Below are 19,475 nucleotides of genomic sequence, written 5' to 3' on the forward strand. Positions count from 1 at the left end.
ATAAGTATAAAACATTGGCATCAGCGCATGTTTCGCTACTGTACTTGGGTTGTTTTGAATGTAAGCAGATGATTGCATTGCTTCACACAAAAGGAACATGCAACAGTGTTTTACAGAGAGTTCATTGAATACCACCAGACCTACACAGGAACATTCTTGGAGTGAAATAAAAGCACTACTGTATAGAGCCACGCCCATTCTAATGTCCCCTAAACTTAACTTATTTTGGAATAAATATGTATAAATATGTCTATTTTTAACCCGGTTGATGTGTGCCATGCATTACCCATATGATGTTTTTCCATTTAAAAGATTCTCAACAAGTCACATTTTGGCGTTAAACTGTTAAAGTCGGTGACGTAACTAGTAAAACCACACCGCCAAAAAGGGTGTCTCTCAGGGTTGAGAAACATTCATATTTTGTCAGAAATAAGCTGGAAGGGACGCGACTTATCTATACTGTATCAGAGCAAGATGGACCATAGTCCAAGCCAGTTGCAATTACGCATTAAATAAAAAAATAAAATTATATCGGTCTTTTAATGGGTAAACAAAATATTTTCATTCATGTTCAAATGTTTGTGTTTGTGGTGACTTCCGTTTTAATACCAAATATTTAAGTTGCATTAGCCTTTTCATTTTGCGATTTTAAAAAAAAAAGAAAGAAAAAACTGACAAGTCCACGGCGATGTGAGACTATTATTACAGAGCCCTTGGATGAGCTACGATGAGACAGCCCTACACATGATGAAACTAACCCCAATAGGCACCCACCCACCAAAGAAAAAACTAAAAGAAAACACAAATCCACAATATTAACACGACACACATCCAATTGAATAGCAAAATAGTGGCCCTTACGTGGCCGACCACAACAACCCACCCTCACTAATGCACTCCATCCCTGACATGGCTCATGTAAAGAGGGCATGTTCCACCATCTCTCGGAGCGGTCCGAGCCGGCCCTCCTTCTGCTCTCACTGCAGATGGCTCCGTAAACCCGTCGCCCTCACCCTCGCCCTGCCACCCAGGAACCAGATCTGCCCGTGCCAACGCCATCCTGCCGGGCGTGCTGGGGCTCTGCACAATCACACACACACGCGCTTCTAATGGGAACTTTCTGATCACCTCGAGTGCGAGCCACACAGTCTGACAGACAGAAGACTCTCCTCTGAGCGGCAGAGGCCTCATCGTGACGTTCCCCAGACGCAAACAGAAGCGAACCAAAGAGTCTCTCCACCAGCTTAGCTTAACATATGTTCATGTATCAACTCTAGGCAGAAAGTCTTGGCTGTGTGTTTTTTATTTAGCTTTTTTGGGGTGGGGTTAGGGTGCACGCATCTTCTAAATGCGTTCCTATTGGGCGAAGGGCAGCAGCTGCTCAGCGGCTCTTGAGGCGGGTTGACCGGGCTGGAGGGGGTGGGGGGGGGGGTGGGGCGGGGCTTTACAGTGAGAAGCAACACACGCAGCACGGTGGCCGCACCCCTTCCTCTCTGCGTCCCCGGGTGACGGGGAGGCGGCACAGGGGGAGGGGGGGAGCGACGTGGCTCACTGGTAGCCCACCGGGCTGTCCATCACAGCGCAGTAGGGGGGATCCTGGGGGTCCTGCAGCCGGGTCTCGTGGGTCGCCGAGGGCCCCTCGCCCTCCTCCTCGCCCTCCTCCATGTCGTCCTCGGCTGGGGCGTGGCTGGAGCGGCTCTGGGAGCAGGCCAGGGCGCCGTAGCTCTGGTGGGCCGGGGAGGGCATGGGGGTCAGGCCTAGCTCGGGCTCCAGCAGCACGGACGCCACGAACAGCTGCAGGGGGGGGGGGGGGGGAGAGGGACACAGGGCTGGTGGACGTTGTGGTGGAGCACATTGTGCGCTGTGTTTGTTCACTGTGTTAGGTTAGCTGTGGGATGTTCATGACGCTTCATCATCAGCAGCCTGATTGTGCTTTATTGTTTTCAGTCTGTTTCAATGTCACTAGTGCTAGTGTACGATCTTAAAAGATCTCGACACTACATAAACAAAATAAATGTTTTAAGGGGAATTTGATGATGCTGACAACTCTAAGGTCAGGAGGTTTCAAGAAACACACGCACACATGCGCACGCACGCACACACAGACACACAGACACACACACACACACACAGACACACACACACACACACACGTTAACAATAAAACATGGTACTGTACACTGGAGGCCGTGGAGGGCGGGGCTGCGCTCCTCTCTCTGTCACTCAGAGTTGCCTCGGTCGGTTGGTCAGCCATCTGAGAAGCAAAATAGTGCCGTTTACTAACACCACCCTGCTGTCACAGTACACACACGGAAACACACACACACACATTCAAACATCCAGGGTTCAATGACCGACCGGGTAGCTTGACGACTTGTCCGGCTGCTTCCTGAGGAACAGGCGGAAGAGGGCAAAGGTCACGCAGCAGACCAGGGACGAGAAGGTGAACAGCGTGATGGGATGCATCGGGCCTAGAGGAAGAGATGAGGAGGGTGAAGGGATTAGTGAATAAAAGACTGTACGAGATACAGCCCGCTGGTTCACTGAGGCAGAAGGAGAAGGAAGAGGAGGAGGAGGAGAGGGAGGAGGAGGAGAAGTACAGACAAGGAGAGGCAGCAGTAGAGCGGTACCCAGTCTGAGCACAGAGAAGAAGAGGAGCCAGAAGATGCAGAGGATGGGCGCCACGACCACCTGGGCGATGGCCGCCCGGTGGATGCGCTGGCTGAGCCTGGTGGGGACGTAGGCGTAGTAGATGTTGTAGCGGTCCACCGTGTGCTTCAGGACGACGTACAGGAGCCCTGGGGAGGGGCCATGGGTTAAAGGGCGCACACACCCGGACACACACACACACACACACACACGCACGCACGCATGCACACACACACAAGCATAAACATACACTAATTAGCACACAGCAGTAATTGCATATTTATCCTCAGTTTGATCATGAAGAAACAACCCACAGAGGAGCAACAGGGAGCCACTGTTCCTGGTGAAGTACCCTATATCTCGCTGATCTGGGTGCAGTAGTAAATAGAGGCTTGGTAAGCTCTGGGCACAGACAGGAGTAGAGTGGGCGTCTGGCTCGCAACCCGTAGAGTCTGAGCGTCTCGGACCACAACACATTCACACGGTCTGCCACCGGCTGGCAGGCAGCGGGGGGCAGAAGGTTACAGTACCAGCAGAGACACACACAGGCTGACAGACAGACAGGGGGACGCGCACACAGGGGGCCAGGCAGGCCCCCAGACAGTCAGGCAGGGGGACAGACAGGAGGACAGACAGGGGAACAGACAGTCAGACAGACAGGCGAACAGAGCGACAGACAGTCAGTCTGGGACAGACAGACAGACAGACGGGCGGGCGACCAAACAATCAGACAGGGGGACAGACAGTCAGACAGAAAGTCTGATAGACAGACAGACAGGGGGACGGGCGGGCGACCAGACAGTCAGTCGGGGACAGACAGACAGACAGTCAAACAAGGGGACAGACAGAAAGACAGGCTCCTACATATAGTATTATTGTATTATCTATATCTAAATCTATGTGTATAAGGTTGACCAGCTACAACAAAAGACACAAATGATGTGGAAGGACTTGAAAAGTCCAATGAATCAATACTGAGGAATAGATAGCAAACACACAAACACAGGCATACACATATAAATAAACATACAAACAAACACACTCACGCACAACACAAGCTGAATGCTTTGACGAAGCCACAAAGCAAGCGGCCATCCTCACCAAATGGCATTATAATGGGACAGGTGATGCTGTAGGTCATACTGACGGCAACGATACACATGGTCCACGCATACTCCAGACCAAACTGGAACTCATAGGCCTGGCTCTACAGGGAGAGAGAGAGAGAGAGAGAGAGAGAGAGAGAGAGAGAGAGAGAGAGAGAGAGAGAGAGAGAGAGGTGGAGAGAGAGAGAGAGAGAGAGAGAGAGAGAGAGAGAGAGAGAGAGAGAGAGAGAGAGAGAGGGAGGTAGTGAGTGAGAGAGAGAGAGAGAGTAAGGTAGAGAGAGAGGTACAGAGTGAGGTAGAGAGAGAGTGAGAAGGAGACAAATAAAACACACAATAGCCACAGGAAATTGCTATTCAAACGATTGTGATTACATTTTCTTTGACATGGCATCCATTACCGCATGAGCGAGACTTATCTTATCGTCACACCCATCTATCGTTTACATCTACCCTTTATATGAGGGGTGGGACACAAGATGGGGGGGGGGGGCTGACCCTCTTGAGGTGAATGCGCTCCGCTTTGGACTTGGCGAGACAGAGGCGGGCGGTGTAGACGGCCAGCGCCGGGATGCGGAGCAGCTCCATGGCGGTGCCGATCAGGCTGGCCGTGATGACGTAGTTGACGAAGAAGGCGCCGTTGTCGGGCAGAAACACGCACCTAGGGGAGGGGAGGGAGACGGACGGAACAGGGAAAAGGTCATTGGGGCTGTAGTGGAGGGCAGCAGAAATAACATGGACTGGGAAGGGGAGTGGACAGGGAAGTCTTACTGGAACTTGACCTCCCTGTCGTCCAGGAAGTTGACGTCAAAGAGCCATCTGAAGAACAGGTTCAAGCTGTTACAAGAGAGGGAAGAGAATTTAGATGCTACTCCTAGCACTACTACTATTACTATTACTACCTATTTACACATTGACATTTATTGATTATTTTTTATATCCTGTTGCAGATTCTGCAAAATATACAGCAATTGACTCATACGTAATATCTGTATCACGCATCTATGTGCTTTAGAAGAAATACATAAAATACAAAAACTCAAAAATATGGATCAAAACAAAAACATTTATGCAAAGGGGTTGGAAGGAAGCCAGCGAGGAAGACGAGGCTGAGAACACGGTGGCTACCTGGAGAGGCCCAGGGATGGCAGGATGATCACCATGAAGACCAGCAGTAAGAAGCACTTGTGCATGGTGATCTGGTTGGCTCCAGACCTGCAACCCATCAAGACCAACCCACAGGGGGAGGGACCGTCATCAAACACACACATGCAAGACACAACCTCTATAAGGGCTCGGTAGTCTGGTGGTGGGTGGGGTTTGACTCCCGCCCGGAAAGGACTGTGTGTTCAGTGTGAGTCGTGGTTGGATGAAAGTGACTTGACTGAATAGATGATTTTATAAAACGGGTGGCTTAAATCAAGCGATCTGATTGGTTCCTAACTGTTGTACAATGAGCATATACACACAGCTATGACGCCCATTCAGTTTACAGAGTTCCATATCACTCTGCGCCTAACTTGAACTGTTGTTTATTTATATATAAAAGCAATAGCATAGTTTACTGAAGCCTAAAAATATGTAGGCACACAGTGAGTGAACTGCTCGATAGTAGGCTAAATTGCCGGCGAACCAAGCTACCGTCTCTAGCCTTCTCTCTGAAGGACGCTACAGTGTTTTGCATAGCAACCGCCGCGCACTTTGCAGGCAGCCAGGAGGGACTACATTTTTGTATTCGTTATAAAAAAGCTTTTCCGACTTTCTTGTTTTTTCAAAATTGAGGGTGTTTATGACTTTCATTTCTCCATACTTACTTAACCGTTTTATAAAAGCAATATATCACTTCAGTCAGTGAAATGTACTCATTATACCACAGTTCAGGGGCGACAACGCCCCTGAACTGTGGTATAATGAGAACATTCCACAGCCTGTCGTGATCTATTGCTTAATTATAGTACACCTATAGTACATCATTCACACCTATAGTACATCTATAGTACATCAACACATCTAAAGTACACCTATAGTACATCAACGCACCTATAGTACACCTGTTGTACATCAAACACCTATAGTACACCTATAGCACATCAAAAACACCTATATTAGACCAATAGTCCATCAAACGCAACTACAGTACATCAGACACCTTTATTACACCCAGAGAACAGAGAGATGAAACACGGCGGTGTAATACATCGACCTCCTGAGAAGTCAAAGGACGTCTCCTACGAGGCTGTCCCTCGCTCGTTAGCGCAAACTACCGTTCTCACACCAGCAAACACTCGATTTGCATTCGCTTGGCGGCACATCCCGCCTGCACACAGCCCGTCGGTGGGGGTGGTTATGTAATGACCGGGGGGCTCCGCCGCTCCGGGAGCCACAGTGCATATCATTATCCCCGCATGGCGATCGCTATGACAACCTGCCTGGAATAATGTGCTTGTGTGCAGACATGGAGACAGAGGGAGGGAGGGAGGGAGGGGGAGGTGGGTTAGTGACAGAGAGCGAGCGAGAGAGAGAGAGATTGGTAGAGAGAGAGAGAGAGAGACAGAGACTAGTGAAAGAGAAAGACGGAAAAACTGCTGGACAGAATGACATGATATAAGATATAACAATGATATAAGACTAATATATCATAATATATAAGAGTGATATCGGCTCAGCCAGACACCCGACCAGGCAGGCGACCAGACAGACAATTGATAGAAGATAAATAATATAGACCAGGTCAACCCCCACCCCCACAACCAAAACAAACAGAGCGTGGAGCTAAGAGGTGGAGGGGCAGCAGCCTAGGACGGTGAGCCCGTCTCAAGGAGCAGAGGGGGGCGGATCATCACCTGGTCCAGTGGGACTCAAAGAAGGACGAGTAGTAGACGATGAAGGGCAGAAGCACGGAGAAGGCCCACAGCAGCAGGGTGGGGAGGAACTGGGTGATGACTGGGCTCTGCATTAACCAAGACAAAGACAACAGCATCAGTGATTCACTTCTGTTATTCATGTGGATGGAAGCCCGAGAGGCCCAGATGGAGGGGCCAAGACGTTGCATTAGGGTTGTTAAGACAGACAGGCAGACAGGCAGACAGACAGAGAGATAGATAAATAGACAGACAGATAGATAGATTGACAGACTGACAGACAAATAGAGAAATAGATCGATTAATAGATATGTAGACAGTATGAAAGTATGAAGTATGAAGTATGAAAGTAAGAAAGAAAGAAAGAATGTATGAAAAACAGACAGACAGACAGGAAGTGCTTTTCCTGGGTGAACCCCAGCAACACCCAGCTCAGGTGTAACTCGCTGACCCTGAGACTCTCCACAGGCCTGGTGACGTTGAACTTGTCCATGGTGTTGACGATGATGGCCGGTGTGGTGAGGAAGAAGAGCAGGAGGAAGAGGAGGATGTTGAGGAGGACACAGCGGAGCCACCAGCGGGAGCCGCACAGAGACAGGTTCTCCCTAGAGACAAGAGAGAACCAGAGAACGGATCCGGCCAATCACAAAGCATGCAAGCCAACATGGCGCTCGTTTGAAATGGACGTGCGCTTGGAAGTGGCCGTGTGTTACGACATCATCCTGAATCGGCCTGCTGTTCGATACTCGACATGCGACAGACGTGTTGTATGATACAGTTGCGTTTCTTGGGCAGAGAGCTGCCTTCTGTGTGAATCAGTAGTCCACACGAGCGTCCCCTTTTCAGTTCAACACACATTCAGATTGTGGCCATACATCCATACAGCGCCCCCACACACACATATTGGTCACGCACAATTGTGACCAATTAGACACGAAGGAGAGACGAAGGCTGGGTGCACTCGTGTCGGTGTTGGAGCTGTGGTACACATACATCTCTCGCGTGTTACGTAAGCTCAGCAGTGTTGCTTACGCTGCTGAGATAACATGCATTACGGCTAACCCACTAATTGACTTATTGCCACTGAATTACAAGTGACCCATGCATATTGATTTGCAAAAAAACAACAGTTCAACGCTTTCCATTCCAAACCCTTTGTCACCAATTATTTGAATAACACATTCTGTGTTTACATGGGGGCATTTATCTATGAAATGCAAGTGTTACATCACAACAAGCACTCTAAATGTATGAATTGACCTGGAAGGGAAAAGTATGTGAATCGGTGGACACACTATATGACAGACAAACAGAGAGACAGACAGACAGACGGGGAGACAGACAGACAGACGGGGAGACAGACAGACAGATGGACTGGGAGACAGGCTGACAGACAGACTGACAGACATCACTGACCAGATGATGTCACTGGGGGCCGGGGCGTAGGTGACTCCCCAGTTGTGCGACTGCACCACAGTGGTGATGCTGGACTGCTGGGCTCGCCGGCGGCAATGCACGCGGCTGTGGTCCTTGACGATACTGAAACGCAGCAGCATGTCGAGGAACAAGGTGACACAGTTGGCACATCATCAGACACACCATGCTCCATTAAGCTGATTAACCAAAGCAATCGACTCCGTTTATTGAGTGGATGGGCTCAGGACATTTATTTTCTTCATGCTGATGTTCCCCTCTGCCTGTTTGTGACAAAGTTAAAGAGTTGGGAAAATAAGTCATGGATGATTGTGTCTGAGGCCCACAGCTCATTGGACAGCTCATCAGATAGTTGACATTGGACTACGCAATAAGATTTATCTTCTGCGAGATGAGTTCTGTGAGATATTAACTTAAAGTGTTCAGGCCGTGGATTCACTCACACTGCTGTCATCCTGTCGTCGCGGAAGGTGACGAAGGCGATGCCCAGTCTCTTCAGAGAGATGCGATTCTTCTCTGCGTTAAATTCATCCGTGAGCTTTTCCTCTAACTCACTGTAGTACTGCTCTGCATCCACCTGCAGGGAGACAGAGCCTCCATCAAACCAGGGTTTGAACATGAACTAGCTTTATTTGACGTAGGTTCTGAAAACCTAGGTTTGGATCACAGCGCCCCCCAGTGGTAAGATGATAGCAGTGCAACAGAATAACGCAAAATCGTTTTTTTTTGTTCTTTTTCAGCCGGGAATTCTGTACCTGTTCGAAGCCACAGAAGTCACAGCAGAAGATCTGTGCACAGGGATGCGTCTTGATCATGATCTTGCCCTCCTTTTGCGCCTTTGTCGCGAAATACAATCGGCCTTTCATTGCCTTTCTCCTGTCAACCACACAAACACAAAGAAACAGGTATCACAACAACAACATCAACAACAACAACAAAAACAACATCCTAAGCGTTGTGACGTCCTCAGACCCAGCAGGGGACTCTACCTCTCCAGGTCCAGCCTCATCAGCTGGTTCACGTCAAAGCAGAAGTGGATGTCGGTGACGGTGCAGCTGGGGTAGGCCTCACTGGGGCGGGGGGGAAGACAGAGGCGGATCACATGGTTAATACCCAGCCCAACAGGGGACAGATTCAAACTCAATGGTGAGGAGCGCATAGACTCACTGGAAGTGTTTGGTGATGAGTCCCGGGTCGGAGATCTCTCGAGGGATGGAGGTTATCATCAGGGTTCTGGCTACCTGCAATGCAGCATTTTGAACCCCCCCTCCCCATCAGAGGTGAGGCAGTGATGCTGGGAGTTTGGAGGTCAGCTTTAGGACCTCCAGATTTAAACTGATCTGTATTACTGATTAGTTGATAAGTACAATATATAAGTTTATTTTGTGAATGTAATACTCCAGATTGGGCCAATAGCTGGTTGGTAGTTGAATGGCGGTGGGGCAGCACAGTCAACTCCGTTCATGCATGCAATTAGGGGTCACCATGGGTAGGCCTGTCCTCAGAAGGTATCATGCACTACATTGCCCCCTCGGGTTAACGGTGACAGGAGGCAGGCGAGGTGGTGCTCACTGACCTTCTCATCCTCTCCGTACTGCAGCTTGGCCGAGTGGTGGAGCATGCAGAGCACGGTGATGATGAAGTACAGCAGGGCGAAGACGCTGTGGAGCCACAGAAATCTGTCCCTGCACGGGGAAAGCCCCAGATGTCAGAAGTGGTGTCCGCGGTGCGCTTATATTGACAATTAACATGAACCTTTTTCTTTGTAGTTGCTCTGTGTAACATCATCAACACCACCACCACCGCCACCGCCACGGCATGCCATGCTAGACTTACTTCTCATTCAGATTGGCCAGTGTTGCTCTTCCAAAGTTTTCGGGACTGTCTCCTGTAAAAAATAATAAAACGTGACAATTTAATAGTTCAACATTTTCCAGCGGCGTGTTTTCGGAGAACCCGGCCCACCCAGGTTAGTGAAAATGGGAACAAATGAGACAATTCTAAAATTAAAGTCCCCAGTATCTTAGATACCATACTTTGGCCCTGCTTTGTTTACAGTAACCATGCCACTGTGAGGGTGTTGGTTTTTATTCTAAACAGTGAGTGACACAGCCCATAAGATGAGGGTCATAAAATGGCGGTGAGAGACCCAAGTTTTACGTCGCTGCTTTAATGGTCGCCCTGTACATTCCACCATGGACGGCTCAATGTATGTGGCTGGAATAGAAGCCAACTGCCAGCGATGCGTTTTACTGCGTTTCTCCCTGACGTCAAGACACGCAAAGTGGAATCGTTAGACTTTATAACCCTTGACTATAGAAACTCTCCATTCAATACTGCTGGTGTTTCACAGATAAAGTCCTTTTCTTTTACTGAGCCGCAGCCCCTAACCACTTCTTTCCATCCTGTCTATAGCTTGAGCCGTGGCTGGATATAGACGTAGCCCTTATAAACTAAAATATCCACAGTATGTGAGCGAGACTGTTGAGCGTGTGTGGCCTGTCCACGAGACAGAGATGTTCCCCATAATCCACTCTCTCTCTCTCCCTCTCCCCCCCTCTCTCTCTCTCTCTCTCCCCCTCTTTCTCTCCCCCTCTCCCCCTCTCCCTCTTTTCTCCTGAGGTTCGGAAACCCCCCACGACGGACATGTCCCCTGGCGGTGCGCGCCTCAAATCACCCAGTAGGTCGCCGGAGAGGTTGATGGGCAGGACCACGGCCAGGGAGAGCAGGCAGACCACGGCCATGAGCAGGATGACATGGCGCTGGAAGGACAGGTAGGTCACGGCGTCCAGGCCACACTTGCTGCGGATCTCCTCATCCCTGCAACCGCACCCACAACATCAACAGCAGCACACGCAGGACATTTCATCAGAGAGGAGGACGCGGAGGACCGTGTGACTGGTGCTGCTGGGTCTAGCCGGAGATAGCCTCAGCGAGGCTGGGATGTGACTCAGGAGGTAGAGCGGGTTGGGTGGTAACCGGAAGGTTGCTGGTTCGATCCCCGGCTCCTAGTGTCGAGGTGTCCCTGAGCAAGACACTTCACCCCAACTGGCTGTCGCCTTGCATGGTGACGCTTTGAGCGCTTTGAGTGGCCACTGGTTACGGTAAGGGTTAAAGCGCTGTATAAATGTGGTTCATTTGCCATTTATCGAGGTCAGGTGGAGGTGTCTGACTGGTGTGTGGGATCTAGACGGAGACGGCCTCAGTGGGGTTGGATGGAGGTGTGGGACTGCTGTGTGGGATCTGGAGTAAGCCTCAGAAGAGTCAGGTCAATGTGTAGGGTGAAGCCCGCATGGACATAATGATACCTAAAGAGTCGTAGCATCACACGCCCCGGACGCGTCCTTCTGATAAATGAGTGCTTAGACGCTCATGCCTCATCCTAAGTTTAAGCCGTGCTAAACACTGTGGTCACCGGGGAGAACCCGAGACAGGGGACGCTCTGGGAAAAGCCAGGCTCATAAATGGAAAGAAAACAAAGAAACACACACAAGGCAGGAGGAGGACGCCGTTCTCACAGGAGGCCACACATTGAGAACACACCGGGTGGGTTCGCCGTTTCCCAGGGATCCCTGCGTAAGTCACTCGCACACAAGCTAAAAACAGACAGCTTCCAGAAACTCTAAAATAATACCGTGGAAACCACGCTGGAAGACATTCTTCCTTACGGCCCTAAATTTGGCCCGGGGTAGACAGTCTCGAGCAAGTGCAAATATCCAAAGGGAGGCAGTGGCACCAGCGGTCCTGTGAGGCCAGACTGGTTTGTTTTGCTTGCTAGTGAGATATAACGCAGTTGGCATGTGATCATGACATCAGCTTTGAAGACTAGCAAGTCTAGCTTTGAAGACTTGCGGTGCCGCAATTAAACGGCCAATTTCTTTGAGTTACTTACTTCATATGGCAAAGTGATGCCAGCCACGCGCAGAAACCCTGCAAGAGGAGGAGAGACGTTTGCATTACTTCATTTAAAGACCTACATTGATGCATACGATTTGGAAGCATTCGGGGGCACATCTGGACAATGGCTCCCGTGTGCTATTTACATAAGAATGACTTCCCCAGAGAGAGCTGGAGAGGGGATGACATGTTAATAGGTCTAGCCGAGAGCACTTTGAGGTTTGTCCCCTGCCACAGCCTCTGGGAAGGCCCTTTGACTCGCTGTCCCGCACCGCTGTCAACACGAGGGTGGTGACATCATCTCCTGTTACTCAGGTGCCCCGCAGTCACAGAGGGAACGGTTGAGTCAGGAGAGCATCACTGGGGGCAGGGGGGGTGTGGGTGTGGGTGTATGACTCCCAGCCCGAAAGGTCCTGGCTTTGAAACCCAATGTCCTGCAGACTAGAGCAAGATGCCAAACCACTACCTGCTCATTGTGACATGTATCGTAATCCACTTTAAGTCCCTGTTCATGTTGAGGTATATAGGTAGGTATGTTTTTCTGGTAGTGGGCCATTTTGTGATATTTGTCTGAATGGGGAAGCATTTAAGGGGGGCACAGCAGGGGGGGCGTTACTGTGCGTTTGGCGTAATAGAGCAGAACTCACCATGTCTTTGATCTCAGACTCGGACGGGCTGGACTCTGAGGGAGACTTCTCCTTCTCGCTGGGTTCTCCATAGAACAGGGACGTGAGACTAACGGCCATGAAGTGATGTCATCAGCACGGTTGTAAAGACATAAGGCATACGTCCATACATGCACTCCTCTATGCAGGAGATTCATGGAGATAATGTTATAATAATATCATATATGAATAATCTTTATCATCATATTTTTCTTATATAATTAACTTAGCGAAAAAGAGTGGTATTGCTGAGAACATTCCAATCACTAACAGGCTCATAGCAGGCTGAAGGGTGGAATTAAAATAATTGCAGGGTGGTCATATTTCAATATATTTCAGTAACAATTGAGTTTTCCCTCCGCCTGAACTGAGCCGTGTTAAATCAGCCTCATACGTCTCAATTAGTGACACGCTAAGCAAACCCACAGACGCTAGGAGCCCTGGGGTGCTATGAATCAGGTAAAATTAATCTATTCTGATTCACACTGCAAACAAGTTTCAGATGCAGACAGAGACACACTGACTACAATCCAATTTGCACTTCTGGGGAGAACTCAACAACAAGCATTGGGATTATTTCTATGTGCATTTATTTGAGTGTGTTTGTGTGTTCTGGTAGGCAGTGTCTGCCCAAGTGACTGCATCAATACAGATGGATGAACCCCCAAATATGTGCCTAAGGCAGTAGCTTTTGACCAACCAAAAGACAAAACAAGAAAATGGATATTGGCATTCCTTGGACTTTAGAATAGCATAGCACAACCGTATATGGCCAGGAGAGGGCGCCAGAGGTAACAGCAATTAAATCAAAGTAATTTACATCAAAGGCAATTAGGGCTCCATCTGGATCGTGGACCTTACCCAGAGACCTGACAAGCATGTCACGTGATAAGGGTCCACTGGGATATCGAGCCGGAGGTTCTACCTGTCGTTCTCCATCAGCAGAGCCAGACGCCCGTAGTCCCATGCAGCCTTCCTCAGACAGGAGAAGATCAGCAGAAGTAACTGACATACACACAGAGTAAGACACACACACACACACACACACACACACACACACACACACACACACACACACACAGACACAGACACACACACAGACACAGGCACATGCACACGCACACACAAAGGCACAAGAACAATCTATTATTCAATTATTTATGAAGCTATACATTTAGCTTTAACATTCAATTTTTTTGTCAAACTCAGCAAAGAAGTTTCCATTGTTGGGTGCTATGAAAGAGAGAAAAGATTAAGTCGTATGCAAAATGTACATTGAACGGTTGGAAATAGACAGGATTAACAAAACTCATTTTCTACAGTTTTTAAAGTTACATAATGAAACCTCAGCAAAAGAATGAATAGAAGCGCACATAATTATCTTTCCATTGTACAAATGTACATCTTCCTGACTTGTTTCCACATGGGTTCAGAAGCAGCTAAAAAATGATGTCTTCTGACAGAGGTTTTCATTCATACTTGAGCCCAGCGTGACTGATCCACACACGACACAGACGTCAACGTGACGTCACATATCGTTTAAAGAAACCTTTTCAAAATCAGTTAATTCATCTTAGAGCCCTTTTGAGATTGCAATATGAAGAAAACAATTACTGAAGAAAACAAGACGTCATGGAAGATGTATTGACAAACCAAAACGGGAACGAGAGTGAGTCAATGAATATCTGAGTAGCGTCATCATAAATCTTGTACTAATTTCATGGTAGAAGATACCAGTTCTCCTCTGCGATTGATGAGGCAGACAACGATACAAAGAGAGAAGGGGGAGGGGGGGAGGGGCAACCTCTAACAAAGCTGGAGAGAGATGCATCAGAATCTGTTCGTCACGGTGATCCAATGACTACTAGGGATCTGCCATCTCTCTAAAATCCACAAGTGTGAAGTAGAGAGCTTCTCCTGCTCTCTCTCTCTTTCCCTCTCCCACTCTCTCTCTCTCTCCCTACATCCCTCTCCCTCTATCTCCCTCCATCCCTCTCCCACTCTCCCTCTCCCACTCTCTCTCTCTCACTCTCTTCCTCCCTCTCTCTCCCTCCCTCTCTCTCTCTGTGGGTCCCTCATCTCTAAGTTGTTGTTACTTATCTCTTGCCAGGTTGTTGTGTGGGAATATCTCTCTCAGTGTCCCACAGATGAATTATTAATGTTGACTGTGGAGGAGAGGCAGAGCCATGGGGGGGGGGGGGGATTGGAGTAACAAGGAGGGGACAGGCATGGGGGGGGTTGTGGTTGCTGTGTTGTCCTGACAACCGTTCCACGATCGCTAACAAGGTGGTGGAAAAGCCTGTGGATTTGGTAGGTTACGTTGAGTATCAGTACACAGAGGGAGATCAAGTATGACACAAGCTGACAGCCAGAACAAAGGAGCCGGCGCCTCAGAGCTCGAGCCCATCATTATTGGAGAGACGGATGATTAGCATCAATGAGAGTGTTGGTAAACAGAAGCCACATTGTGGAGGGGAAGAGAAAAGTCAAAGGGAGAAATGACTCTGCCCCTTGTGTTCTCCAGACAGAGGTGGCTGAGCATGATGCATGATTCATGTCTCATCAACATGGCTTTGACCGGCGATCGTTAAAGCCATAATTTGGCATTTCCAATAAATACATGCAAAGGCACGTATTGCCATTGGCTGTCAGATCATGTCACGCAGGTCACTGTATGTCGGCCCCTCGATGGACAATAGAGAGACGTATCCATCGATGCGGTAGGCTGCTGATTGAATGGGGGTTCAGATCTCAGGAAATCGAATCAGCTGTGAGCAGTTTTCTGCACACGGCCAAGGCCGGTGCCCGCGATGACAGACTTAACCTTTAACACATTTATAAAAATGTAAGTGTGTGCGTATGAGAGTGTGAGCCCTTGGTTGTTTGTGTGTGTGTGTGTGTGTGTGTGTACAAGCGCATATAAATACATGTGTTTGTGTGTGTGTCCCTAAATGCATGCATATTTGTGCTTGTGTGCATGCACTTAAGTGCATGCAGGCGTGTGTGTGTGTGTGTGTGTGTGTGTGTGTGTGTGTGTGTGCCGTTAGTGCGTGAGTGTGTGTTTTCATGTGTGTGTGTGTGTGTGTGTGTGTGTATGAATGTGTGTGTGTGTGTGTGTGTGTGTATGAATGTGTGCATGCGTGTGTGTGTGTGTGAACGTGACTGTGTGCGTGTACACGTGTGCGTGCGTGCGCTGCCTACCATCCACAGCACCAGGTTGATGGCCAGCACGGTGGGCACCCCTCCGAAGGGCAGGCCCTGCAGCACGCTGCTGCGGGAGTGGGCCCGGTAGCAGCGTTCCGCCGTGCTGTTCTCCGCCACCAGGGACTCCAGGAAGCCCAGGACCTCCAGGTCCGCCTCCCAGCCCTGCCCCACAGAGGAGGAGGGCGGCCGGGTCACAAACAGCTCAGAGTCCGCCATCAGTGTCTCTGGTCGGGGCGAGGCGGAGCAGCAGGCATGCCTAGAGAGGAAAGCGGGCCTAGCTGTTAGCGGTTAGCGGTTGAGTGGTTACTTAAAGTGACAGGAAACAGAAATCATTATTCATTATAATCATTAAAATCATCATAATTATTTTGGTTGAATTATGTTATTGAGTGTTATCAAGGCGTACATTAGGTATGAGAAAAGGATGTGCCACGATGTCCATTCGCGGGTTCAGTCTATCGATTTTGTATTCCTTCGTGTTGATTTATGGGTGGAGTCTATTTTCCTACGCCTACTCGCGGCGATTTGGCCACACCCCTACAATCCTGTAGTTTATTAGATGACTTTTCGAATGTACAGTATATGAATGTACTTTTTAGATATTCAGATGGTGTTGTATTTGATACATCCCTCTGTGATTTGTTACGGTTATTTTATGTTTTTAGATCCTGCCCACATGAATGGTGGCAAGGTCCTACATGAGGCTAAAAACACCTGGACTACTTTTTGTTTTGGAGAAGAAATGAAGCAAATCCTTTTAATTGATCCTGGGAGCCGGCCTGTTTGTCTGATCCACCACAAGAGAACACAATATACATTAGACTTCATGCTCTCTCTATTGGTTCAGCCTTGTAATAATCTCTCTTTGTTAACTCACTGGTTATGGACGGTTGACATAGCGGTAGACTTTGCTAGCATGCTGCTGTCTGTATGGCTCTGTGTTTGTATATCGGACCCATAAAAGCGTCTGAATGAGACTCCGGTGCCATTATATCCACGGCTAATGTCTGCAGTCATCTCGGTTATTGTTCTCAGAGTGGCCATTTTTAGCACACAACGATCCCCTAGTGTCACCCAGAGTAACCTGCGCCGCCGTCACCGTAGCGACCAACCCCCATCCATTAGCCAACAAATCGTGACAGAAGCACGGCAGCCCAGCAATAGGCCACGGGAGCGGACGTTATCCAGTCAATCGAACATATTGATCCATCCCCATGTTGTCACTGTGTTCGCTTCTTCTGCTGGAAGGGAGAAGGTCAATGGAAAGGCCTGAGACCGGCGACTGGCTCTGTGGGAACCGGACTGAGGGCTGATCTGAGGAGGACCCGGCCGTCCCACACTAACGACCCCCAGCGCTCTCACCATCCAGCAGCAGTAGTCTGCACCAGCATAACATTTAAATGTATGCTTTTATCCAAAGTGACCAAGTGAGCCATTTATACATGCGGTCACGGCAGTCAAACCATGCAAGGAGACAGCAATTTGGGTTAAGTGTCTCTTGCTCAGGGACACCTCGACACACAGCTAGGAGGAGCCGGGGATAGAACTAGCAACTTTCTGGTTACAATCAACCCTCTCTACCTCCTGAGCCCCCTTCTACTAGTCTACACCAGCATGGACAATATTCTGTTTCTATTTTCTAACAAATACATTTTACTTTAATTGTTCAACTGTTTTGCTTATTATTTCCATGATGGCACCCATTGCACTCCTGACCATCCCTGGAAGAAGAAATTCCTCTTTCTGTGTTCTGTCTCAAGGTTTTGTCCTTGAAGAGCCTTTCCTTGCCCCCCGGAGGGGCTGTACAAAGACCATTGACCTGACCGCCTGAATCCAACAACACCATCCAACAACACCGGCTGATGCAGACCTCCTCCTCTGCTTCATTAAGAGAGGCCCATGTCCTCACGGATAGCTGTTCATGTCTACCCTCACAGGGAATAAGCATGGACACGAGGCTTACACTTACACGCGTTGACCTTTCGTTTAGAGACACGTGCATTCGTTCTGAGGCACTGGCGTGAGAAGCTTTTGGCTGCGTTCTCGGTCTTTCTGGGATGTTGAGTATTGCATTTCAATGGGAAGCTCTGTCAACACACACTGTGCTCTGTGGTAGTCCGACAGAATTATATTACAACCCTGATTCAAAATTGTCTTCTACTGGCACGGCTATTAGCAGAGACAAGGTATGGTGGTCAGCAAAGGGCAAACACAAGTGGGGGAGAAAGCAGGGACAGCAGTATCACATATAAAGACTCACTGCTATTGTGTTTCACCACTCTGTGTTATTTTGAAACAACAAGTTTCAAAATAAAAGCCCTGACTAACTTTAAATGACTTGCTGTTATAGCGACAGGGAGAGGAGCACGGCTTAGTCTATTGTGGTTAATGTGTTTTTACCGCCCAGTGCTTCTGATCCTCCCTGAGGAGTCTCCCTCTCTCTCTCTCTCTCTCGCTCTCTCTCTTTCCCTCCCCTACGGGAGGAGCACAGTGTAGTCTGTTAACATTCACAGCTCTCTGTAGAGTTGGGTTTCAACAGCATTGCTGGCTAGAAAGAGAGAGAGAGAGAGACACACACACACTTTGTCAAAACAGGACAACAGTCCTATTAACCTGTACGACCCAGGGACGGTAGTTATACACCCACATGGGCTAAGAAAGATAAATAACATAAAATGAAATGACAACTTTTAGTAGCTTGGTGTTCATATGATGATCAAAGTTGATTTATGAAGCACACCTTCGCTACAGATTAGTCAGTGAATAAAACACACCTCCCTTTACCTTTGAGGCCAGGACACCTCAGAGGGGTGAAGCCCCCCCCCCAATCCATTAATGCTGAGGACACCATTTGTAGACACATGCAGTTAATAATCCTTGGCCATTGAATACCCCATCCTAAATCATGGTGACACCATATCAAAGCCCCAGAAGAGCTCTCATGCATGCTCAAGGTGACATTTTGGACAATATAGGTGTCCTTGCCCTGATGAGGACCTGAATGAGATAACTCCTGAGAGAAAGGCTATATCGGGAGTGGGGTCGTGGCCCTAGCTTTCCCTGAGGCGTGGGGTAAGGTAAGGTAAGGGTGTATAAACCGCCCTGAGGCATGGGGTAAGGTAAGATAAGGGTGTTTAAACAGCTCTGAAGTGTGTGGTAAGGTAAGGTAAGGGTGTATAAACATCCCTGAGGTGTGGGTAAAGGTAAGGTAAGGTAAGGGTGTATAAACCGCCCTGAGGCATGGGGTAAGGTAAGGTAAGGGTGTATAAACGGCCCTGGTGCTGGTCTCTTTCTGAGTTTGTTTAATAATTATTGGTAAAAAAAACAGTTATGCAGCTTTATGTTGGGAAATACTGCTGGACTGAAACAATATGGAATAATTTAGCAGACAGAAAGTGCTCAAGCTGTTCAGTCCACCAACAATACACCCTTAAGATTACAAAAGGGGGGATTCAACAGGTGACACTTGGTTCTGATTGAACACCGTTCATCACCCAATGCTCCCTAGAACGGAGACGAGGGGGCGGTAGGGTGGTTTAGGGTGGTTCCACCACACACCCAGGACCCCGATACATGATGATGATGGCTGCTCTACTCCTCTATGGTCAACGATTTAATGATGGGACGTTAGTGTGTACCTTTCTGCTTAATCCTGCTTGTTG

At 48.7% G+C, this 19,475-nt stretch overlaps 1 protein-coding gene across 1 annotated transcript; it reads right to left on the reverse strand.

Annotated features, from left to right (window-relative positions):
• Window positions 1–1,548: 1,548 nt before the first annotated feature.
• On the reverse strand, window positions 1,549–17,736 carry tmem63c (transmembrane protein 63C; the record flags this gene model as incomplete). The annotated part of the gene is made up of 23 exons (XM_084481730.1): window positions 1,549–1,794; window positions 2,180–2,254; window positions 2,359–2,471; window positions 2,631–2,798; window positions 3,751–3,856; window positions 4,251–4,413; window positions 4,524–4,589; window positions 4,881–4,967; window positions 6,596–6,702; window positions 7,065–7,214; window positions 8,026–8,152; window positions 8,491–8,624; window positions 8,803–8,923; window positions 9,037–9,117; window positions 9,215–9,284; window positions 9,620–9,732; window positions 9,884–9,935; window positions 10,725–10,867; window positions 11,940–11,977; window positions 12,592–12,679; window positions 13,535–13,614; window positions 15,811–16,069; window positions 17,723–17,736. 23 exons carry the CDS (start codon window positions 17,734–17,736, stop codon window positions 1,549–1,551), a joined length of 2,601 nt encoding a protein of 866 aa, XP_084337856.1.
• Window positions 17,737–19,475: the final 1,739 nt, after the last annotated feature.

Source organism: Micromesistius poutassou, assembly GCF_964030765.1.
Source record: "Micromesistius poutassou genome assembly, chromosome: 17".
Taxonomy (NCBI): Eukaryota; Metazoa; Chordata; class Actinopteri; order Gadiformes; family Gadidae; genus Micromesistius; species Micromesistius poutassou.